The following is a 25,932-nucleotide window of genomic DNA, read 5'->3' as shown; positions in this document are numbered from 1 at the left end:
AGGGGGTGGGTGGCTCAGTGAATGCAGAGCTAGAGGAAAGGAAAGGAGACATAGGGGAAGAGGAGAGATGGAGGGTTGGGGTGGCGCAAGGGGTCTAATGGAGGAAACCAAAAAATCAATGTTATTGCTACCTGGTGGAGGGAGCACAGAGGTGTTTTTCATAAAATTTGCAGGTGGTCTCAGTCTGGTAGTACTTGAGACCATGGACAGACGTGTCAGCATGGGAATGAATAGAGGAATTGAAATAAGGAGATCCCCGATATTGTAGCAGATGGAGTAAAGGTGCTGAACCAAGTGCTCGCGCAATCTGTGTCCAGTCTCTCTGATGTAGAGGTCGCACTGGATGCAGTAGATGACATCTGTGGTTTCACAAGTGAAGTGTTGCTTCACTTTGAAGGATTGTTTGGGGCCCCAAATGGTGGTGAGAGAGGAGTTGTAGTCACAAGTGTGACATTTTTGGTGGTCACAGGATTAGATACTAAGGGGGAGATTGGTGGAATGAGTGAAAGAGGAAGTCACAGAGGGAGTGGTCCCTGAGAAAGGGAGAGAGGGGAGGGGAGAGGAAGATGAAACTGGTGATGGGATGATATGTTGGATGTGGAGGTTGGAGGGGTGGTATGTGAGGACAAGGCAAATCTTGTCCTTGTTGTGCTTGGGGAAAGGGGGGGGCAGGGCAGAGACGCAGGTAATTGAGGATATGCAGGTGAGAACAGAGTTGATGATATTGCAGGAGAAGCCATGCATGTTGATGAAGGAGAACATCTCAGATGACCCGGCATGGAAGACCTCATTAGCATGTACTGCTTCATTTGCTTAGAGGCTGCAATTGGAATTAAACATTTTGCAGCCTTCAGAAAACATTTCCACTTCTGCGATGGAGAAAAGTGTTGAACCATAGAACTGTACAGCACAGTAAAAGGCCCTTTGGCCTATCTGGTCTGTGCTACACTATTATTACACTTTGTCTCATTGACTTGCACCAAGACCTGGACAGATTGAACATCTTCTATGCATGGTTCAATGAGAAGAATAGGATGACAGAGCTGGGGCCAAGGTGAGGAGAACCCTATTCAAGGCAGCAGGACCAGACAACATACCTGGTTGGGTACTGAACAGACAATTGACTGAGGTCTTTAAGGACATCTTCAACACCTCACGGCAACAGTCCATTATCCCCACAGGTTTCAAGACTGCCACCATCATCCTGGTATCAAAGAAGGCAACAGTAACAGGCTTCAATGACAACTGCTCCATGGCAATGTTCTTCACCATTATGAAATGCTTCGAACGTCTGGTGATGGAACCTATCTTAGCACACCTCCCAGGAAAATGGACCCATTTCAATTTGCTTTCAGACAGAACAATTCCACTGATGATGCTAAAGCGTTGTTCCTCCATTCTGTCATGATACATCTGAAGAACAATGCCTCATATGCCAGGCTGCTTGTTCGTCGACTTGAGCGTGGTGTTTAGTACAATTGTTACCCAGAGGCTGGTGGAAAACCTGTCCTCACTGGGACTCAACACCCCTTTATGTAACAGATTTTGGACTTCCTAACAGTAAGACCTCAATCTGTCTAGGTCGACAGCAGAATGTAGAGCACTGTTATGCTGAGCACTGGAGTACCTCGGCTGTGTGCTCAGCCCGCTCCTATTCACGCTACTGACCCATGACTGTATCGCCAGTTTCACCTCCAACAGAGTCATCAAGTTTCCAGATGACACTATTGTAATTGCCCTCATCGACAACAATGATAACTTGCACTACAAAGAAGAGGTGGAAAATCTTGTAATGTGGTGCAAGAACAGCAACCTGACAGAACCTGGCAGCAGTGACCAGGTCACTGGCACTGAACCTGGCATGGTGGACCAAAAGGTAAAGAGGAATGCCATGGTCATTGGAGTCTCCATTGTCAGAAATACAGACAGGAGATTCTGTGAGCCAGATAGGTATGCCCGCATGGTGTGCTGCCTCCCTGGTGCAAGGGTGCGGGATATCTCAAATCGGGTCCAGGGTATTCGAAAAGGGGAAGGCGAACAGCCTGATGTCTTGGTACATGTGGGTACCAATGACATAGATAAAAAGGAGGAAGTACTGAAAAAGGATTACAGAGAGCTAGGACAGAAACTAAGAAATAGGACAGCCAGGGTGGTGATCTCTGGTTTGCTACCTGTGCCAAGTGCAACTGAGGACAAAAATGGAAGGTTCAGAAAAATGAATGTGTGGCTGAGGGGCTGGTGTAAAGGATAGGGTTTTGGCTTCTTGGATCATTGGGATCTCTTTTGGGGAAGGCATGACCTCTACAAGAAGGATGGGTTACACCTAAACCCAAAAGGGGTCAATATATTGGCAGCTAGGTTTGGTACACCCGTCAGGTGCGGTTTAAACTAATTTGGCAGGGAGGTGGGAACCTTTATGATAGGGCAAAGGATAGAAAAGATAAAACAGGAAAAGTTAGGTTAGGCAGCGAAAGTAAAAAATCAGAGAGACCAAGGAGGGTGAAAAAAGCAAATCTGAAGGCTTTATATCTTAATGCAAGAAGCATTCAGAACAAGGTAGATGAATTAGCTGTGGAAATTGAGATAAACAAATATGATTTGATTGGGATTACAGAAACATGGCTGCAGGGTGGGCAAGCCTGGGAACTTAACATCCCGGGGTATACGATATTTAGGAGGGATCGGCAAAAGAGAAAAGGGGGTGGGGTAGTATTGATGGTGAGAGAAGGGACCGACATGATTGACAGAAAGGATATCAACTCGGAAGATGCGGAATCTTTATGGGTAGAACTGAGGAGTAGCAAGGGGAAGAAAACGTTAGTGGGGGTGGTATATAGGCCTCCAAATAGTAATGTAGAGGTGAGGGAAGGCATTAAAAGAGAAATTAGAAAAGCGTGCAATAAGGGAACAGCTGTCATCATGGGAGACTTTAATTTACATATAGATTGGACTAGCCAAATTAGTAAAAATACTGAGGAGGAGGAATTCCTTGAATGTTTACGGGACGGTTATCTAGACCAATATGTCGAGGAACCAACTCAGGAGCAGGCCATTTTAGAATGGGTATTATGCAATGATAAGGGGCGAATCACAATCTTGTTGTACGAGGCCCTTTGGGTAGGAGCGATCACAATATGATCGAATTCTCACTCGACATGGAGAGTGATGAAATTAAAACCGAGACTAAGGTCCTGAATTTAAATAAAGGGAATTATGATGGTATGAGACGGGAGTTGAGTAAGATTGATTGGGTGGTGTTTATGGGGGAGTTGACTGTGAATAGACAATGGAAAGCATTCACACATCTAATGGAGAAATTGCAAAAATCGTTTATACCAGTTTGGCATAAAAATAAACCAAAAAAGGTGACTCAACCGTGGATAACAAGGGAAATTAGAGACAGCATTAGGTCCAAAGAGAGAGCATATCAATTGGCCAAAAAAAGTACCACAACCGAAGACTGGGAGCAGTTCAAGATGCAGCAAAGGAGGACAAAGGGATTAATCAAGAGAGCAAAAATAAATTACGAAAGTAAGCTTGCGGGAAATATAAAAACCGACTGCAAAAGCTTTTATAAATATGTCAAGAGGAAAAGATTGGTGAAATCCAGAGTAGGTCCTTTGCAGTCAGAATCAGGGGAATATATAATGGGGAATAAGGAAATGGCAGACCAATTAAATTCTTACTTTAGTTCTGTTTTTACAAGAGAGGAACAAATAACCTCCCAAGGATGTTGGGGAACATAGAGACTAATGCAAGGGAGGAACTGAAAGAAATCAGTATCTCTAAGGACATGGTCTTGGGGAAATTGATGGGATTGAAGGCAGATAAATCCCAAGGGCCTGATAATCTACATCCTAGGGTACTTAAGGAAGTGGCCATTATTTTCCAGAACTCGATAGACTCAGGATCAGTACCCATGGATTTGAGGGTAGCTAATGTTACCCCACTATTTAAAAAGGGGGGTAGAGAAAAAGCGAGGAATTATAGGCCGGTGAGCCTTACATCAGTAGTGGGCAAAATGATGGAATCCATTATTAAGGATGTCTTTGGCTTGGCTTCGCGGACGAAGATTTATGGAGGGGGTAAAAAGTCCACGTCAGCTGCAGGCTCGTTTGTGGCTGACCAGTCCGATGCGGGACAGGCAGACACGATTGCAGCGGTTGCAAGGGAAAATTGGTTGGTTGGGGTTGGGTGTTGGGTTTTTCCTCCTTTGCCTTTTGTCAGTGAGGTGGGCTCTGCGGTCTTCTTCAAAGGAGGCTGCTGCCCGCCAAACTGTGAGGCGCCAAGATGCACGGTTTGTAATAGCGGAGCATATGACTAGCAGAGAAGGGATTGGACAGAGTCAACATGGATTTACAAAAGGTAAATCGTGCTTGACAAATCTATTGGAATTCTTTGAGATGGTGACAGGTAAAATAGATGGGGGAGAGCCAGTGGATGTGGTGTACCTGGACTTCCAAAAGGCCTTCGATAAGGTCCCGTATAAACAACTGGCTTCCAAAATCAAGGCTCATGGGATTGGGGGCAAACTATTGATGTGGATTGAGAACTGGCTGGCAGGTAGAAGACAGAGAGTTGGGATAAATGGCTCGTTTTCTGAGTGGCAGGCGGTGACCAGTGGGGTGCCACAGGGATCTGTACTGGGACCCCAGCTGTTCACAATTTACATTAACGATCTGGATGAGGGGATTGGTAAATTTGCAGATGACACTAAGCTAGGAGGGGTTGTGTGCACTGAAGAGGGGGGTCAGGAAGCTCCAGTGTGATTTGGATAAATTGAGAGACTGGGCAGATACATGGCAAATGCACTACAATGTGGATAAATGTGAGGTTATCCACTTTGGTAATACAAACCGGAGGGCAGACTACTATTTGAATGGCAATAGATTAAGAGATGGGGAAGTGCAGAGAGACCTAGGGGTACTTGTACACCAGTCTCTGAAGGCGAGCATGCAGGTACAGAAGGTGGTTAAAAAGGCAAATGGTATGTTGGCCTTCATATCAAGAGAGTTTGAGTATAGGAACAAGGATACCTTACTGCAGCTGTACAGGGCCTTGGTGAGACCACACCTGGAGTATTGTGTGCAGTTTTGGTCACCTTATCTAAGGAAGGATGTTCTTGCAATGGAGGGAGTGCAGAGGCGATTCACCAGGCTGATACCTGGAATGGCAGGAATAATTTATGAGGAAATATTATGCAAATTGGGATTGTACTCGCTGGAGTTTAGAAGATTGAAAGGGGATCTCATAGAGACATATAAAATACTGGCAGGACTGGACAGAATAGATGCGGAAGGGATGTTTCCAATGGTAAGGGAGTCCAGAACCTGGGGCCATGGTTCGAGGATAATAGGCAAACCATTTAGAACCGAGATGAGGAGGAATTTCTTTACCCAGAGGGTGGTGAATCTGTGGAATTCATTGCCACAGAGAGCAGTAGAGGCAGGTTTATTGAATATATTTAAGAGGGAATTCAACATATTTCTTCAGTATAAGGGAATTAGGGGTTACAGAGAGAAGGCGGGGATGGGGTACTGAACTTTAAGATCAGCCATGAGCTCATTGAATGGCGGAGCAGGCTCGAATGGTCGAATTACCTACTCCTGCTCCTATCTTCTATGTTTCTATCATTGTGGACAAAACAAAGGAGATAATTGTGGACTTCAGGAGGACCAGAAATGATCTCTTTAAAATAGCTCAGTAGTGGAGAGAATAGAGTGCACTAGTTCTTCAGACTCAACTTAAGAAGTGATTTAATCTAGTCGCACAACATCTCCTCAACGGTGACTGCTGTTCCTGAGAAGACTGAGGCAGGCAAGGCTACCGGCCACCATCCTGTCAACTTTCTATAGGAGCTCCATCAAGGGCATCCTGGTTGGCTGCATCACAGTGTGGTACAGTTGCTGCAGAGCATTGGATTGGAGGTCAATTCACAGGACTATAAAAGCGGCAGAGAAGATCACTGGGGTCTCCCCTCGCCCCCAATTAACGTGATCTACCTGGATAGTTGTCTGAAGAGGGCTCACAAAATCATTGAGGACTCCTTCTACCCCACATATACACCATCTTTCAACTACTCCTTTCAGGAAAGAGATATAAGAGTATCAGAGCTCAAACCATCAGACTGGGAGATAGCTTCTTCCCATGGGCAATGAATCTGATGAACTACTCATACAATCCCTCTGAGACTCCACTATATATTAAACAATATTTATTTATTTTTGTGTTTGTGTGTGTGTGTGTGTGTATACGTACTGTGTTTGTATCGTTTGTAGGTTATGTCTGGTTATGTGTTTGGATGTTTTTGCACCAAGGACCAGAGCGCTTTCTCATTGGTTTACATTTGAACGTGAACCATATCCTTCCCATCTGTGTGCCAATCCAAATTTTTAAAATGTCAAAATTGAACCCTCATTCGCCACTTCCCCTGCCAGCTCGTTCCACACTCTTACCACTCTCTGCATGAAGAAGTTCCCCATATGTTCCTTTTAAACATTTCACCTTTTCACCCTTAACCCATGTCCTCTAGTTCTTTTCTCACATAATCTTAATGGAAAAAGCCTGCTTGCATTTACTCTGTCTGTACCTCTCAATGAATTTGAAAGAGTTGAAGATTATTGGATCTGGGACATTAACTAGAGGAACTTCTGCAGTCATGTTCTGAGGCATAGATGATTGACCTTCCATGATCACAAGCATTTTCCTCCGAGCCAGGTTGGCTCTAGCCATGGAAGTGTTTTCCTCTCAGTGCCCAGGGTCTTCTGTATTACCACAGTATACTGATGCCACACAAAACAAATGCCACCCTGATGTTAAAGCCAATCATATCTGAATTCATCTCTGGTCAATGTTAAGATTAAGGTTAAGGCAAGGGCTGATGCTGATTGGTCCAGGTGAAATTCAAATTGGGCACAGGTGAACAGGTTATTGATTAATAATTGCCTCTTGTTAGCATCATCGGCGACAGCTTGCTATTGATGAAGTGTAGACTGATCAGGTGATAATTAGCCAGTTTGGATTTGTCCTCCTTTGGGCAATTATCAACATTGTCAGGCAGTTGCAAATTTTATAACTGCTCAGAATAGCTTACCTAGAGATGGACAACATCCGACAGATCACTGTAACCGACGGCAATGGGCCCTGAGCTGGGAAGTAGGAGTAACTCTGTCTTGACCAGTGTGGACAGAAAACCCTCCTGTGTCATCAGCCTCTCTGATTTCTGATCCCCAAGGATGATGGTGTGAAGCCTGACTATCCTCAAATGCTGCCCATCTCTAAAGGCAGCTCCCAAAATGCTGCATTGATTGAGATCAACAAACTTGGCAATTCAAAAGTTCGAAGTTGAGAGCATTCAGCTCTGCATGACTCTGTTATTTCTTCAGTGAATCTGGAGCTGGCAGTCCTGATTCTTTTTATTGGAAGTGATAATTTTTTGCCTCCTTTTCTATTCACTTCTCTGCTGTAACAAGATGCCAAGTCACACATTACATGCAACCTACCACTCCAACTCCGAACCCTCTCCAGCACTGTGCCAATAAGAACACAATGGGTGCAGAGGTTGCTCATACTGTTCTTTGCACTTATATTGACATCTGATCAAGTGATGGCAGATTTTAGCCTCACCTCCACTTCATTGACGTTTTCCATTGATCTTGATTCCCCTGTAGACCCAATATCTGTCTATATCAGCCTTGGATATATTATGATCATATAATCACTGCCTCCTAAGAGTTCCTTTACCTTAAGATCTGTTATCAAATATTCTTCTCTAGTGGGCTCAGCCACAAGCTGCTTATATATTCAGTGTTGAATCCTTCTCAGTTCTCTTGATCAATATTCCGAAAGGTCAATTTTTTTTTGTTCAACAGGGATTTAACATGGGACTGTTGGGCTATCTTTACCATAAGAATGAAGTCAATTCAAGAAGATGACTAACCACAGAAATGGGCAGTAAATGTTGGCCTTGCCAGCAATGTACAATTCCTGAAAAATGAATAAAGACCACCTCATTGACCTAATATCTTCATAAGATGAGAAAAGGCAAGACCTGCATATCAAACAGGTGCTCCTATGAGTGAATGCAGTAATCTTTTAAGAAAGGATCATCTAATTATTGAAATATTTCATGCATCTGCGGAGATTTTTAAAGAACTTTCTCACAGTAGCAAAGGGAATCTTGGGCTTCAATCAAGTGACAGTTGGTTCTCTTATATCTGTCCATCAAATCTCTTTACATTTCTAACACAAATTTGCTTTGATGCTTCACGTCGACTTTCCAAAGGCTTGAGAAGTTGTTCCCCATCAGTGAGCATGATTTGTGTCTTGCCACATTTGTAGGCCTCTGGTAGTGAAAGTGTTGATCTGTTACAGATATGCACATTCATATGCATATGCAGGTAGCTGGTAATGATAACAAGTATGTAATAGAGAACTGCCCAAAATGTAGTGCCGATCTGCATGAACCTATTCCATGATCAATCTAACCCTTCCTTTCCTCTCAGTCCATTACCCTTTATTTTGCTTACATCCATGTGCTTATCTAAGAGCATTTTAATGTCCCAATTGTATCTCCACCACCACCCCCAGCAATGCATTCCAAGCACCCACCACTCTGCATAACCAACCTACCTCTGTCGTTTCTCCTGATTTTTCCTCCACTCACTTAAAACCTATGTCCTCTGATTTTGGCTATTGCCACCCAGGGAATGACTGTCCACCCTATTAAGTTGCCTCTCATCTTCTGTCACTCCAAAGTGAAAAGCCCTAGCTCTGTAAACCTTTCCTCATAAGGCATATTGTCTAATCCAATTCAGGTAAATTTCCTCTGCACCCTCTCTCAAGCTTTCACATCCTTTCTATAATAAGTGTGGTCTAACCAGAGTTTTATAGAACTGCAACAATACCTCACAGCTCTGGAACTCAGTTCCCCAACTAACGAAGGCCAGAACACCATAAGTCTTCTTAACTACCTTTTGAGAGATCAATGGACTTGGACGTCAAGATCCAGCTGTTCCTCCACACTGTGTAGATTCCTGCCATTAACCACATACTGCACCTTTGGGTTCAACTTTCCAAAGTGCATCACTTCACAGTTTTCCATATTGAACTCCATCTACTTCTTCACCCAACTCTGCAACTTGTCTATGTCCTGTTGTGCCAATAACAATCCTGTACAATATACACAACCAATCTTTATGTCATCTGCACACTTACCCACCCTTCACTTCCTTATCTGTCATTTATAGAGTTATGACAAGGAGCAGGGACTTAAAACAGATCCTTAGACAATACCACCAGTGATCAACCTCCATCCACTACCATCCTTTGCCTTATGCCTTATGTTGACCAGCCAATTCTTAATGCAGTCAGCCAAGTTCCATGGATCTCACTCCTCATGACTTTCTAGATGAGCTTATCATGGGGAACCTTGTCAATCATCTTATTAGAATCCAGATCCACTACCTTGCCTTCATCAATCTGTTGGGTTATAATGACTAATGGGTTTTAGATACATAAAATATAAACTCATTTTATATTACACTAACACTAAGTACATATTAAATTACCCCAGTGCAGAAAGAGGAAATAAATATAAAGATCTGATAGAGAAATTCATTTTTGCAGTTACAGTTAATGCAAGAAAAAATGTGGCATTTCAAAAGTGCAGAGAGATCTTTTTGATGGTCCTGGAATAGTTTGTAGTTAGGGGAGGTTTTACAGCCTGATAGCCATTGGATAAAAACTGTTCTTGAAACCAAGAGGTGCTGAATTTTGGCTTCCTAAATGTTCCCAAAGGTAGCAGTGAGAAGGGTTGTGACCATGGTGATGGAGTCCTTTAATGATGCCAGGGCACTTGCTAGTTCTGTGTCCATGGTTTTAAAAATCTATGTGAAGATTTGACTTGAGCTGCATTGTGTCTGGCTTGAGGTGGGCACTGACACAAAGCCAATCCTCAAATGAGGCAATGGCTTTACAAACCCTGTGCATGCTGCTGTGTGGATTTCTCTTCAAAGGTAGCTTCAGATGTCTTTCTTTTTTTAAATTTTTTTTTATTTTTCACACTATAAACCATATTGATGAAGATACATACATTTTTCTTTTCAAATATATAGTGTCGTTTTCTTCCCCCCTTCCCTCCTCCCCTCCCTCCCTCCCTCACCTCCCCTCCCACTTATTTAAAGTTCAGATACATTAAACCCTTTAAACAATGTTGTCACTCAATAAAAATAAACGAGAAATTCCACTGAGTCAGTTCTTTTCATTATCTTCTCCTTCTGTCATTTTAGGTGGTAGATGTCCACGGTAGGTTTTCTCTATTGTGTTTCATGTATGGCTCCCATATTTGTTCAAATACTGTAATGTTATTTCTTAAATTGTATGTTATTTTTTCTAATGGAATACATTTATTCATTTCTATATACCATTGTTGTATTCTCAAATTATCTTCTAATTTCCAGGTTGACATAATACATTTTTTTGTTACAGCTAGGGCTATCATAACAAATTTTTTTTGTGCTCCATCCAAATCAAGTCCAAATTCTTTGTTTTTTATATTACTTAGGAGGAAGATCTCTGGGTTTTTTGGTATATTGCTTTTTGTGATTTTGTTTAGTATCTGGTTTAGATCTTCCCAAATTTTTTTTCACTTTCTCACATGTCCAGATTGCATGAACTGTTGTTCCCGTTTCCTTTTTACAGCGAAAACATCTGTCTTTTATTTTAAACTTTATTTAAAATTTTATGACATGAATAAAATAAAAATTACATTTAAAGAAATAATAAAAAATAAGATAATAAAAATTAGAATACTACATCATTAAACTACACAAATTAACCCTCCCAATAATTATAACACAACATTAATCATCTAATTTAAAATTAATCCAACCCTCCCCCCAAAATAAAGAGTGAAGAATTAATTAACAATGTTGTAAATAAAATAGAAAAAACCCCACTTACAAAAAAAAGGATAAAACTTAACAACAAAAAAAATTACTAACAACAAAAAAAATCAATACTAAAAAAATACCCTTAAACATATATTTAAATCAAACATAATTCATGTATTTAACAAATGAAATCCACTTTAAAACTAAATTCAAATATTAAAATCATATATCAACTACATATCTGTTATACAAAAAATCATAATTAATAATACATAAATACAGAATTTCCATTAATACCAAGTTTCCTTTATAATTCATCGAGAGAACAAAAACATCCCTTAGAAAAACAATCAAATAAACTTTTTATTCCCTTCCCCTCCCCTTATATAAAAAGAAAAAAAAGTTCAAACTCTTATAAAATTCTCCATATTCTTCATTTATAACATCTTCAAAATTCTCTATCAAAATTAACTTAATTTTATTAAACTCTTCTCCCTCAATGTATTTGTACTTAATTTTCTTCTTCTTCTTATCACCTTTCCCCTCATCTTCCTCTTCATCTAATTCAACATCCTCAATTTTTGACTTATTATCTTCTGTGACATCATCCTCTTAAAAAAGAAAGAAAAAAGAGAAAAAAAACCCCAAAAAAAGAGAAAAAAAAAGGAGAGAAAAAAAACCTCCTAATTCCCTCTCAATTACAATCAAAACAAAAAGAGTTTAAAAAAAATAATTATTATTTATTTTTAAAAAATAATTAAAAAAAACCTTCACTTCTTAACCCAAAAATTAAAAAGAAACAAAAAACAGTTCGGAGGCCACACTACCTCCTCCTGTTTAAACCTCCTAAAGCAGTAACTCCCCCAAAATATTGGGTGTGAGATAACTCACAGGTAGCTGATGACTTCTGGAAACTAGTGCCCACCCAGTTCCCTCTCCCAACTCCCATTTCATTAAACTATCATCATTATTTAAACTATTTAAACTCTTTTCAAAAAAAAGATAAAAGATTTATTTTTTTAAATCAACGTTACCACTTCGATCACCATTGTTTCCATTTCTTTTAAAAATCTGGATACCACCTTTCATCTCTACTCTCTTTGGAGACCTTGAAGGACTACATCGTTCCTGAAACTGCATGATTGGTAGAGACTGAGCAAAGTCCATAACCTCTTTAGGATTGTCAAAGAATTTTGGCTAATTTCCATCCTAAAAATCTTCAGTACCGCAAAATACCTGAATGTTGCCCTGTCTTTTTTTTCCACAACCGTTCTTTCACAGAATTAAATTCGCGTCGTAATAGCATAGTATTAAATCTCCATCTTGAAGCTTTCTGAACATCTTGTGAACTCAAATATTCTAATAATAATAATGAATGATCCGAAACCAATCTAGCCTTATACTCCATAGATGTAACCCTATCCTGCAAATGTGCTGATATTAAAAAATAATCAATTCTAGAAAAAGAATTATGTCGCGAGGAATAAAAAGAAAAATCTTTCTCTGTAGGATTAACTCTTCACCAAATATCAATTAAATTCAAATCTGCCATCATATTAATCACTTGGATTGCCATCTTAGACTTCTTAATTACTCTTGAGTACTTATCCAATAAAGGCTCCAACACCACATTCAAATCTCCCCCAACATCACATTAGAGTTCGATTGTCCAAGTAATAAAGACATATCCACAACAAAAGCTGTATCCTCAACATTAGGAGCATAAACATCAAGCAAAGTCCATGCCTCATTAAAGATTGTACAATTTAATTTTAATAATCTTCCACCATTTTTCTCTTCACTCTGTAACTAAAATGGTAGATTCTTTTGTACCAAAATTGCCACACCTTTTGCCTTAGAATTAAACGAAGAATAAAAAAACGTGCCCAACCCATTCACGTTTGAGTTTCAAATGTTCCTTATCCAATAAATGAGTTTCCTTTGTCATTGCGACCACTGTTTCTTCCATTTCTTCCAGAAATCAAATTCCCTTCTTGCAGCTCTGCCCTCTTTGGAGACCGTGGAGGACTACGTCGTTCCTGGAATTGTGTAATTGGTAAAGACTGAGCAAAATCCATAGCTTCTTTAGGATTATCAAAGAACTTTGGTTGATATCCATCCTGAAAAATCTTCAGTACCGCAGGGTATCTAAATGTTGCCTTATATCCTTTTTTCCCCACAATAATTCTTTCACAGAATTAAATTCACGTCGTTGAAACATAATTTCCTGACTCAAATCCGGATAGAAGAAAACACGATTACTCTGAACCATCAAAGGAGATTTGTTTTGCTGTGCATTTCTAATAGCCATACGTAAAATAGTCTCTCTATCACAGTAATTTAAACAGCAAACCAGAACAGGTCTTGGATTCTGTCCTGAAAAAGGTCTCCTTCTCAAAGCTCTATGAGCCCGTTCCAATATTAAACCTTCAGAAAACTTATCTTGTCCCAACACTTGTGGAATCCATTCAGTGAAAAATTTTCTTGGATCTGGCCCTTCTATGCCTTCTGGCAAGCCGACAATTTTCACATTATTCCGTCTGGATTGGTTCTCCGTCTAAATTTTTATTCTGAATCTGTAACGTTTCAATTGTTTTATTCACATCTTGCAATTGATCTTGTACATCAGATAATCCTTGATCACACATCTCAAATCTTTCAATAGTTTCAACTTTAAAAGCTCCATAATCAGCCATCTGTTGAGTATTGACATCCACCAATGCATTAATCTTAGAAGTAAGATTATTCATAGAATCACCTAAATGCATCATTGAAGAAAAGATCTTATGTTCAAGACTCTTGAAAAGTATATCAACATCAATAGATCCAGACATGGTGGGATTCTGCTGTTTTTGTGGAATCAGAGGACCTTCTATCCCTTCTTTTAATTTAGTAGCTTTTCTTGCAGTTTGATTCCGTGTAAGAGCCCCTGCCACAAACCCCCCAGAAGTATCAGGAGGCTGATGATCAGGGTTATCTTTGATCCAAACCTTCTTTAAAAGCTTCGTTACGTCAGTATCTGGAAGAGCTGATATAACTGGTGGTATAGCAGTCAAATAACAACTCTTTAACTCTCCAACTGGTAGCGCCCCAGCTAATTCAGCAGTCAAAGTCTCAGTAGACGTTGTTTGAAATACTGGCATCCGGCCAGTCCTTTGTTCTAAAGGCAGCTGAAAACGACCTTCAGAAAGACTTATGAAATCAGAACGGAGCTCCAAGGCTGAATTCTTCGCTTGTTTTCCTGGATCCATTTCACGCTGAGTTGTGGCTTTTTGTAAACAAGCAGGCTCAGATAATTTTGGAAAATATAATTTTTTAACAATCTGTTGATGTTTCCTTTTACTTTTTTTTTAACAAATATACCATTAGGTATTAATTCAACATCTCATACTATTTATAAACTTTTTAAAAAAGTTTTAACGGGCATTTAAAGACAAAACAATAAGTTAGAGTCAGGATAGGACTGGAAGGCACGTCTGTTCCTTACGCCATCTTGCCACGCCCTCGAAAACATCTGTCTGATACTGTTGGGTCCCATTTATTTAACTTTTGAGGTGTAATGTATAACCTGTGTATCCAGTTATATTGTATCATACGTAACCTTGTGTTTATTGTATTTCTCATGGTTCCGGAGCATAGTTTCTCCCATGTTTCATTCTTTATCTTTATGCTTAGATCTTGTTCCCATTTTTGTTTGGTTTTACCATTTGTTACCTCATTCTCCTTTTCTTGTAGTTTAATATACATGTTTGTTATAAATTTTTTGATTATCATTGTATCTGTAATCACATATTCAAAATTACTTTCTTCTGGTAACCTCAGACTGTTTCCCAATTTGTCCTTCAAGTAGGATTTCAGTTGGTAGTATGCCAACCTTGTATCGTGAGTTATATTATATTTATCCTTCAATTGTTCAAAGGATAATAGTTTATTTCCTGAAAAACAATTCTCTGTTCTTTTGATCCCTTTTTTCTCCCATTCTCTAAAGGAAAGGTTATCTATTGTAAAAGGGATTAGCTGATTTTGCGTCAGTATTAGTTTTGGTAGTTGGTAATTTGTTTTATTCCTTTCTACATGAATCTTCTTCCAAATGTTGAGCAGATGATGCAATACTGGAGAATTCCTACGTAGTACCAATTTTTCTTCCCATTTATATAATATATGTTCAGGTATCTTCTCCCCTATTTTATCTAGTTCTAATCTAGTCCAATCCGGCTTTTCCCTTGTTTGATAAAAATCTGATAGGTATCTTAATTGTGCGGCTCTATAATAATTTTTAAAGTTTGGTAGTTGTAAGCCTCCTTGTTTATACCATTCTGTTAATTTATCTAGTGCTATCCTCGGTTTCCCCCCTTTCCATAAAAATTTCCTTATTATTTTCTTTAAATCCTTGAAAAATTTCTCTGTTAATCATATTGGTAATGTCTGAAATAAACATTGTATCCTTTTCCTTTGGGTGTTGTTTCCTCCATATATCCAAAAGTTGCATTTCTTGCATCGACTTAATTATAAATTTGGTTACTTTGTTCTTTCTGTTAATTTTTTTTCCAGTTTTATCCATGTTTGAATCCAAATTAAGATTGAAATCCCCTCCTATTAGTATGTTCCCTTGCGTATCTGCTATCTTCAAAAAGATATCTTGCATAAATTTTTGATCTTCATTAGGTGAATATACATTGAATAAATTCCAAAACTCCGAATATATCTGACATTTTATCATTACATATCTCCCTGCTGGATCTATTATTTTCTCTTCTATTTTGATTGGTACATTTTTACTGATTAATATAGCTACTCCTCTAGCTTTTGAATTATACGATGCTGCTGTTACATGTCCTATCCAATCTCTCTTTAATTTCTTGTGTTCCACTTCGATTAAGTGTGTCTCTTGTATGAATGCTATATCAATTTTTTCTTTTTTCAATAAATTTAACAGTTTCTTCCTTTTGATTTGGTTATGTATTGCATTAATATTTAAAGTCATATAATTCAACATAGCCATCTTATACTTTGTTTATCTTTCCTTTCTGTTTCCTCATCATCACCTTTCCTTCTTATCCATTTCTGTTTTCTTTTTTTAAGCACATTATAAGACAACATTTCTAAAACATAAAGTATTTCCATTACTCTCCTATCTAAAAATCCTTTAACCCAATTATCCCCTTTCCTTCCTGAGTTGCCCTTTGTCCCTTGTCGGGCAACCACCTCTCCCCTCTCCATTTGGATTTGCGAAATCACTCGCAAACATCAACTGATTTCGCAGTGACCGTAGTTCTTCCCCACCCAGCCCCCCCCCAGAAAAGATTTTAATCTTCATATATAACAAAGGTCACTCTCTTAATTCCCTCCTTACTTCCTCTCTTCCCTTACTTTCCCTTATTAATTCTTATCTATACTCTATATATTTTTTTCTAAATATACATACCCACATGTACACACATATATACACACATACATATAGTTTGTGGTCATTTTTGCTCTCGTTACATGTCTTCATCACTCTGTCTGTTTTGTAGTTGTTCTGCAAATTTTCGTGCTTCCTCTGGATCCGAGATTGGTCTGCTTTGCTGCCCTGGAATAACTATTTTAAGTACCGCTGGGTACTTTAGCATAAATTTATATCCTTTTTTCCATAGGATCGCTTTTGCTGTATTAGACTCCTTCCTCTTCTTCAGGAGTTCAAAACATATTTGGATAGAAAAAAATTTTTTGACCTTTGTATTCCAGTGGTTTTTTTGTCTTCTCTTATTTTCTTCATTGCTTTCTCCAATATATTTTCTCTTGTTGTATATCTTAGGAATTTTACTAGAATGGATCTTGGTTTTTGTTGTGGTTGTGGTTTAGGGGCTAATGTTCTATGTGCCGTTTCTGTTTCCATTTCTTCCTGTAATTCTGGTCTTCCTAGGACCCTGGGGATCCAATCTTTTATAAATTCTCTCATATTCTTGCCTCCTTCATCTTCCTTAAGGCCCACTATCTTTATATTATTTCTTCTATTATAATTTTCCATTATATCTATCTTCTGAGCTAACAGCTCTTGTGTCTCTTTAACTTTTTTATTAGATTCTTCTAATTTCTTTTTTAAGTCATCTACTTCCATTTCTATGGCTGTTTCTCATTCTTCCACCTTGTCCACTCTTTTTCCTATATCTGACATGACCATCTCTAATCTATTCATTTTTTCTTCTGTACTTTTTATTCTTCTTTTTATTTCATTAAATTCTTATGATTGCCATCCTTTTATTGATTCCATATATTCTTTAAAAAAAAATATATCCATTGTCTTGCCCTTCCCTTCATCTTCCATTTCTCTGTGTTCTTCTTCTTCTTCTTCCTCTGGGTGGGTCATCTGCTGTTTCTTTGATTTCTTTTTACTCTCTTCTTTCTTGTTTTCGTTATTTTCTATGTTCTCCTTTTGTTGTTGTGTTGTGGCTGTCATTCTCAGCTGTGGAGATCGACTCCTCAGCTGGTCCCCCCTCCCGACTGTTTTTTTTCATGCGCATCCCGCATGCGCGAGGAGTCTCGCATGCGCGGTTGCGCACTTTTACTCGGCTCTGCGAGCCATTTTTGTAGCCCCGAGCTCGGGGCTTCGACTGACCTGAGGGACCGGGCTTCTCTCTCCACAGCGGGCCTCCTCGGACAGGTAAGGCCTTCACCTTCTTCTTCCGACGTCTTTTATTCTTCTCTTCTTCCCGTTGCTTTCGACTTTTTCTTTGCTGCCATTTTCTTCCCACCTTTATTTTCATTTTATTTTAATTTTCGTGTTTGTGCCTTTGTGTTTTCTCTGTTTTTTTTTAACTTTTCCGGAGAGGGCTGGAGTTCCCCGACCAGCCACTACTCCATCACGTGACTCCACTCTTCAGATGTCTTTCAAGAAATCACTCTTGTAGATTGGATACAAAAAAGACCATTTGAAATACTTTGCTCCTAAAAATCAACCAATGTCTCCACAACCTCGTTTTGTCAGTGGCTGGTAGCAGGGCAACAAACATTTTGATTGTGTATGAACTATGGGGAAATTCACTTTCATGTAGAACATAGAGCATTACAACACAGTACAGACCTTTCAGCCCACAATGTTTTTCCAACCTCTGTAAACCTACTCCATGATATTCTAACACTTTCCTACATCACATCTGTAACCCTTTATTTTTCTCATATCTGTGTGCCTATCTCAGGGTCTTTTGAATGTTACTTCAACCACCCTCCCCCTCCCTCCCCCCCACCCCCCACCCCCTGGCAATATATCACATATGGTGATTTGTGACTCTGTAGGCCTGCACAAGGAGATGGTGTGCTCTGCCAGTATGAAATATGAGTAAATCAGGGCTTGGTTAGAGTCGTTGCAGGGGACTAAAGCCTGAGTACCAGGGGAGTCGCTGAATGCACAGCCATTGTGGTTGAGAGATTGGTTGCCATTGATTGTAAAATTAGGATTGATTGTCAAGGATCAGAATTGGGGTGCGAGAGTGCAATTGGGAGTCAGGGGAGCAAAGTCAGTAGTCAAGTGGAATGGGTGGAAGGAAAAGTTGTGGGATTTGGGTCCAATCAGTGGTTAGGGTGGCCAGATCAAATGGTGGTCACCAGCATTGGGGAGGATTAGTGAGAGTGGCTGAAGATCTAGACTAGAGAACCTGAAAGGAAGCTGCTTAAATACCTAATTAAAGGGAATCGAATGTAAAATAGGTCCTCCATGCCTTAACACATCATAAGCAGTGCCCCAGGACTCATTTAGCTCGGTCTTGTTCATTTTCTCAGGAATCTGGTGTATCTGTCTGACCAATAGAACTTAAAATCATAGTACAGACCCTTCAGCCTACAATGTTGTGCCGACCTAAGTAAACCTACTCCACAACAATCTAATTTTTCCCTACCTCTTACCCATAACCCTCTATGTTTCTTACATCATGCTATCTAAGAGTATTTTGAGTGTCCCTATTTGCAGCAGTCCCCTGGCAAAAAATCTTAACTTTGACATATCCCCTAAACTTTTCTCCATTCACCTTAAACAGATGTGCACTGGTATTTGCTCTTGTCTTGCTGATTCTCCCTAGGATCCTATGTCTGTATCCCCAGCAATCACATTCTTTCTGGAACCGTCTGTGTCAGCTTATGTGACAGCTTGACAGAGTAGGGTGTTTCCACTCACAAGGAGAATTGGAACGAGGAGGAATGATTTCAGTAAAAGAGTCATGAATCTTTGGAATTCATGTTGCCCCAAGAGACCTGTGGCATCATTCATACATCAGAGGGCAATATCAAGTGTCTTTTAGTCTGTCAGGGGCAGGATCTTATTGAATGGCAGAACAGGCAGAGAGTTTTCTTTGGCTTGGCTTCGCGGAAGAAGATTTATGGAGGGGGTAAAAGTCCACGTCAGCTGCAGGCTCGTTTGTGGCTGACAAGTCCAATGCGGGACAGGCAGACACGGTTGCAGCGGTTGCAGGGGAAAATTGGTGGGTTGGGGTTGGGTGTTGGGTTTTTCCTCCTTTGCCTTTTGTCAGTGAGGTGGGCTCTGCGGTCTTCTTCAAAGGAGGTTGCTGCCCGCCAAACTGTGAGGCGCCAAGATGCACGGTTTGAGGCGAGATCATCCCACTGGCGGTGGTCAATGTGGCGGGCACCAAGAGATTTCTTTAGGCAGTCCTTGTACCTTTTCTTTGGTGCACCTCTGTCACGGTGGCCAGTGGAGAGCTCGCCATATAACACGATCTTGGGAAGGCGATGGTCCTCCATTCTGGAGACGTGACCCACCCAGTGCAGATGGATCTTCAGCAGCGTGGACTCGATGCTGTCGACCTCTGCCATCTCGAGTACTTCGACGTTAGGGATGAAAGCGCTCCAATGAATGTTGAGGATGGAGCGGAGTACCCAGTCAGGAATTAACAGTAGGTTTGTTCCAAAAGTTCAAGTTCAAAAGGCCTGCTCCTGTTTGTTGTGTTTACACCGTTCTTTCCTTTTTCTGCTGCTATCTGGAATCCCAGTGATGAATTACGTTTGATTTTGTGGGTTGTGAAGTGGTGGACAAAGCCAATTCAAGAACTATGGACTCTGGGAACATGGGGCAGGAGGTGACAAGACAAGGACATGAGCAGAGAATTTCTACAGGTGAACCGTGGAGAGTATTCTGATTGATTGCATCACTGTCTAGTATGGAGGTTCCAATGCACAGGACAGGAAAAGAATGCAGAGAGTTGTAAACTCCACTGGTGCCTTCATGGGCACCAGCTTTCATTCCATTAAGGACATCTTACCACAGGCAGCCTCTATTGTCAAGGACCCTCACCACCCAGGCCAAGCCTTCTTCTCACTGCTACCATCAGGAAGGAATTACAGGAGCCTGAAGACGAGCAGCAGTAGTCAAAAAAAATGCTTCTTCCCCTCTGCTATCAGATTTCTGAACGAACAATGAACCACAGACACTACCTCACTTTCTCTTCTTTTGCACTAATTTTTAAAAAAAATTTAAGTTGTAGCAATTTTACACATGTAATGCTGCCATAAAACAACAAATTTTGTGACACATGTTCATGAAAATAAATTCTGATTTGGAATCCGGGCTTACTCTCTAAAAGTACACTCTCTGAGACCTGACAATTTAACCCAGTCTTGTCTCTTCTCTGAGAGAGATCCCATGGCACCTCTTCAGAGTAGAGCTTTTAACTCTCCCTGCATTCCAGTCAATGTTTATTTCTCAACCAACATCACTAATATTATCTCCTTGTAATTACCTTGTGGGCCTGTTGCACATTTTGGCTGCTGCATTTCCTGCTTTGTATGCTTCAGTAGAGCACATAATGATATCCAGAAGGGTGAATGACACTGCAAATGAGAACGTCAGGAGTCGGCCATCAGGCCCGTCGAGCCTGTTTCACCATTCAAGATCAGGGCTGATCTAGCCGTGGATTTGGCTCTACTTACCCACCTGACCCAAAACCCTTCATTCCCTTATTCTTAAAAAAATCTGTCTATCTCTGACGGTAGTCTCTGCTGCTTCCTTGGGCAGATAATTCCATTGATTGTGGTAGAAGCAGTTCCTCTGCATCCATGTCTTAAGTCTACTCTCCAAAGCCTTGAGGCTATGTCCCTAAGTTATCGTCTCACCTGCCCATGAACAAAACCTCTCTGCTTCTTTTCCTTTGATGATTTTACTTGTTGCTACGAGATTCCCACTTCCCTTTTTTAAACTCCAATAAGTACAGTCCCAGACTACCCAATCTCTCCTCACAAACAAATCCCCTAGGTTTAGAATCAACCTGGTGAACTTTCCTCTCCATGTACATGCCCTCATGCCTTGTATGCAGCCTGTCCCATATACCCTCTTTGTGAAAATCTTCCCACTCCGATCTCCTTTAACTCTTTCCCTTTCATCTGAAATGTGTGCTCTCTGCTTTTGAACTCCCCTCCCCGGGGAAGAGACTGATATTGTCCACCCTCTCTCTGCCCCTAATAATTTTATGTCTCTATAATTTCACCCTTAAACTTCCTTCACTCAGTCCAGCCTATCCAATTTCCTCTACTCCGGACAATAATCCTGTGAATCTTTTCTGCACTCTCTCGAGTTTGATCATATTAATTTATAGTGTGTTAACTGCAACTGATACAGTACTTCAGTGAGTTGCACAACTGTACATGATGTCCTTTACCTCAGGACTCAATGTCTTGGCTGATTAAGACAAGAATACCATCTTCACCACTTTATCTAACTGTGTGTTGCCAATTGCAGGGAAATATATACTTGAAATCCAAGGTTGTGCTATTCAGTAACTCTCCCTGGGCCTCTGTCATTCACTGTGTAAATCCTGGCCTTGTTTGAATTTCCAAAATATATTGCTTCACGCTTGTCTGAGTTAAATTCCACCTGCCATTCCATGAATCTAGAAGATGTAAGAGTGGAATTATGTCATTCAGCCCATTGAATCCATAGCTGATTTACTATCCTTTTCAATCCCATTCTCCTACCTTGATTCCTTTTCTTTCATAACCAACAACTTATCGACCTCCGTCTAAAATATACCCAATGATTTGGCCTCCATACCTCTCCATGGTAACTAATTCCATCGATTCACCATGCTCTGGGTAAGATATTACTCCTCATCTCTGTTCTAAAGGGACATTTTTGATTTCTGAGGCTGTGCCTTCTGGTTCCAGACTCCTCCATCATGGGAAATAACCTCTACACTATCTCCTTGCACACTTAACCCGAGGATCTGGATTCAGTTTTCACCTGAGACAGTCTTCTTCACCATCAATTGTGGGATCACCTACTCACTTACTGATCATGCCACTTGTAGCGACTACTATCCATAAACAAACCCGCTCTGAGGCTAAATGGGCTCTTAACTGTGTCATGTTGCGAGGAATTCCTAACAAAGTCCAGATGAGTTATAAAAAGTTTATTTATTAACACAAAATGACTCATAACATCTATCAACTTGGTAAAGATAACATAATAACGATCTTGCTAACGTAGTCTAACACCTTCGTTAACGTCTATCCTAATGTAGCCTAGCAATAAACAGAAAATATCGGAGCCCTATTCACTCACCGTCTATCTAGCCATTACAGACAACATTGGCTAACTAAAAATCCAACTGCACAAAATCCCTGTGCATGCACCAACAACCCCAGTGAAAAGTGCATGAGCACTGGAAGAACTGATCACGCACAGTCTCCGGACCCAGGGACACCACCGATGCTCGCAGACATGTCTGCAGTATTCAAACAATGCGATCAGGTAAATTCTGGTTCCTACACCACCTATATTCTCTAACAAATCATTAATATGCACAGGAAACAATATGGGACCCAGCACCAATCCCTGCAGCACATCATCGGTCTCTGGTCTCCAATCTGAAAAGCAGCACCATCCCCTCACCTCCAAAACTGATTCCCTCTGCCTCTTACCACCAAGCCAATTTTGCATCCAATTTTGTTAACTAACCCTGGATCACATGTACTCTAACCAGCTCACCATGTGGGACCTTGTCAGTGATATTGCAAAACTCATGAACTCTCATGTGAAGTCTCCCCAAGCAATCCTTGCCTTTCCAAATGTGAACAAATGCTGTCCTTCAGAATCCCTTCCAGTGACCTTCCCACTACTAACATTAGGCTTATCAGCCTGGAGTTCCCAGGCTTGTCCTTCTTGGATAAATGCACATTAACATCTTTCAGCATTCCAATATTTGCTGTTACAGTAACATATGGTATACCTTTGTGAAACCGAAAACCACCGAGGATAGAAATCTGAAATGGAAACAGAGAATACTCCTTTCAGTCTCTTTCTACTTTGTTTTCTCAGTAACCTTTCTGCATCCTATTGTTACAAAAGATATAATGTGTGCATTTCAGATGTTGGTTCAATGTATTTTTGGAATCCATCTCCAGAACAAGTGGCTTGAACTGAAGCTACTCTCCTCAATTCCATGCTTCGTGTCAACAGAACATGCTTTGAACTGAATATCTGTGGGTTGAGGTGCTTAAAGTGGCGAAGGAAGCAACTTGGACAGAAATATTGAGTACCTCATAAAAGCAATTAACACAGCATAATGTGCGATGCTGGTTATATGTATTGGTCCCATAACCCTAATTTTGTCTCATAACATTACAAGTGTCTCGAAGTTGGATGTGAAGAAAATTTGGTGGGTGTGCTAGATTGGAGCAGTGCCAAATGGGAACATCCTTGCTTTAAGAGATAATTTTCATGGTTTCCTGACCTTTAAGACTTGTCCTGCATGTCCACAAGGCAATACAGCTCACCAGGTTATCTATACTTGATGGGTGCTGACCAAGGGAAGGGTGTCAGTGGTCTTCCAAATATCAAAAGTTGCTTCATGGAATCCTGTTGTCACTTTGGCCATGTAGTCCTCTGAACCGGTTTATAGGCCCCTCCATCTTGACAGACCAATACAATTTTGATAAACCCTGTAGTGTTTTTCAGTTTTTGGAGGGTAAGAAACTTTAATTCCCACACCATTGATTACTTTAAGGTGACATCCACTGTTTTTCATTGACAGTTATATTTCAAGGTTATATGTCACAACCCCATTTCTGTTAAGTAATTAAGACAAGCATTGCATGTTGATGATGTTATCATATGCAGGAACTATGATGGGGAAGTGAATGGCACAATAAAACAGACATTGTTCAGTTATGTTTCTGGGCATTATGGTGCAGGTTTGAGAGCACTGAACATAAAGGACTGATGAACAATTCTGTTCTATCCACCACGCTCTTCAGATGAGGACTCAGAGGAACCTTTAGAAGAACTCAACTATCGGCATCAGGAGACTCACTTGTGCCAGCAGATGAAAATGGCAACTGTGGCTTCATCCCATGATTCCTCCCACTGGAAGGAAGAGAGCAGTTACCCTCAACAGAATGAGGCGCCTCATCCTGAACACTCCTCCAGTCACAGTGAGTACATTCAGCCAAAGAATAGATAGATATGTAGCTTGAGTATCAACCACGAAGATGTACACAATATAAGCAACTAAAGGGAGGTGGCATCAACAGTCCAGTCTTCAGTCTCCCATCACTGTTAACCCTTACCCCCCCCCCCCCACTCCTGCAATGGAATCAAATGGTGCACCAACTGAAAGGAAATGTAGTAACTTCAAAAAACTGAACAGTCTTGCCAAATGTCTTGCTCCAGGGACAAGCTCTCAAAACACTAAAGCATTAAACTCAATTATGCTTTACTAAGTAGTTGCTACAGTGTTTCCAGATTCTTTATTGTGCTTTGACTGTAGACACACTAATGATACTATCCATTGGTCTGCTTAGTGAGTAACTGGCAAATCAATGTGCTGGAGAACACAGGGGTTTTGGTAATAAACTGATTCATTTCAGTAGCACAGGCTTAAAGGATTCCTGGGAATCTTACACTAAATCAAGAGGTCTGTGGCCTCTAAAGCAGCGTGCCTCTCTCTGCTGCATGGCAGTCACAGTCTGGGTTGCTGTAGTCTGGCTGTTGTGGGAATGTGCCTTTCAAGGCTGACAATCTTTTGTTGTCACTGCTAGAGTTGGTGAGGTCCTCCCTGGAATGAAACAGGACCCATTTTAGCAAACCACAGATGTGCTAGTTCTACTGTACTTTTGGCTAATTTTGTAAATCTTCGCATCAGTGCCAAATTCACCACGTTTAGCATAAAATGCCCTTTTGTTTAGAGGTAGAGCACAGTAATATGCCCTTCTGGCTCACAAGCCTGCATCGCTCAATTACACCCATGTGCCCAGTTAACCCATTAAATCTGTACATCTTTGGAACTGGAAGGAAACAGGAGCAAACCCACGCAGACACTGGAAGAGCATACAAGCTCCTTTTAAACAGTAGCGGATTCGAGCCCAGATCATTGGTGCTACAGGTATACAATCCTTTATCCGGAACCCTTGTGTTCCGAATTTTGGATTTTTCTGGATTTCAGAACAAAAGCCAGTTGCCCAGATTTAAGCCTATCCAAATTGTGCTGCCATATTCACCCCTTCCAGTCGCGCTGGCATCTCTCTCCCCCCACCCGAGTCACGCTGCCGACTCTCTCTCTCTCCATTCGCCCACCAGAGTCACGCTCCTGCCGTCTCTCTCCTGCCCCCCCGCCCACCCGAGTCGTGCTGCCGTCTCTCTCTCCCCGCCCACCCGAGTCATGTTGCCGTCTCCCTCCCCTCCCACCCGAGTCATGTTGCCGTCTCCCTCCCCTCCCACCCAAGTCGTGTTGCCGTCTCCCTCCCCCCCACCGCCCGAGTCACACTGCCGTCTCTCTCCCACCTCATCCACCCAAGTCGCGCTGCCGTCTCTCCCCCAACCCCTGCCCACCCGAGTCGTGCTGCCGTCTCTCTCCCCCCTCACCCACCCTAGTCATGCTGCCGTCTCTCTCTCTCTCTTTCCCTCCGCTGTACCAGCACCAGGAAAAAAATGCCTGTCTTTGGAGCTTTCCGGATTTTAGATGTCCGGATAAAGGATTGTGTACCTGTATAATAGCGTTGTGTGAACTGCTATGCTAATTGTGCCACCCATCCTTTCTCATCATTGAAAACCGTCTATTTG

General features: G+C 40.9%; 1 protein-coding gene across 6 annotated transcripts in view; it reads left to right on the top strand.

The window, feature by feature from the left end:
- The window catches only part of cabin1 (calcineurin binding protein 1), a 570,396-nt gene that overhangs the window by 521,804 nt on the left and 22,660 nt on the right, over positions 1-25,932 (top strand). For all 6 annotated transcript variants that reach the window (XM_069933017.1, XM_069933018.1, XM_069933016.1 and 3 more), the window contains one exon: positions 24,129-24,305. In XM_069933017.1, coding sequence (XP_069789118.1) covers positions 24,129-24,305 — 177 coding nt within the window. The remainder of the gene's footprint in view (positions 1-24,128; positions 24,306-25,932) is intronic.

Source organism: Narcine bancroftii, chromosome 4 (assembly GCF_036971445.1).
Source record: "Narcine bancroftii isolate sNarBan1 chromosome 4, sNarBan1.hap1, whole genome shotgun sequence".
NCBI classification, from domain to species: Eukaryota; Metazoa; Chordata; class Chondrichthyes; order Torpediniformes; family Narcinidae; genus Narcine; species Narcine bancroftii.
This window is presented reverse-complemented; position numbering and strand designations above follow the sequence as displayed.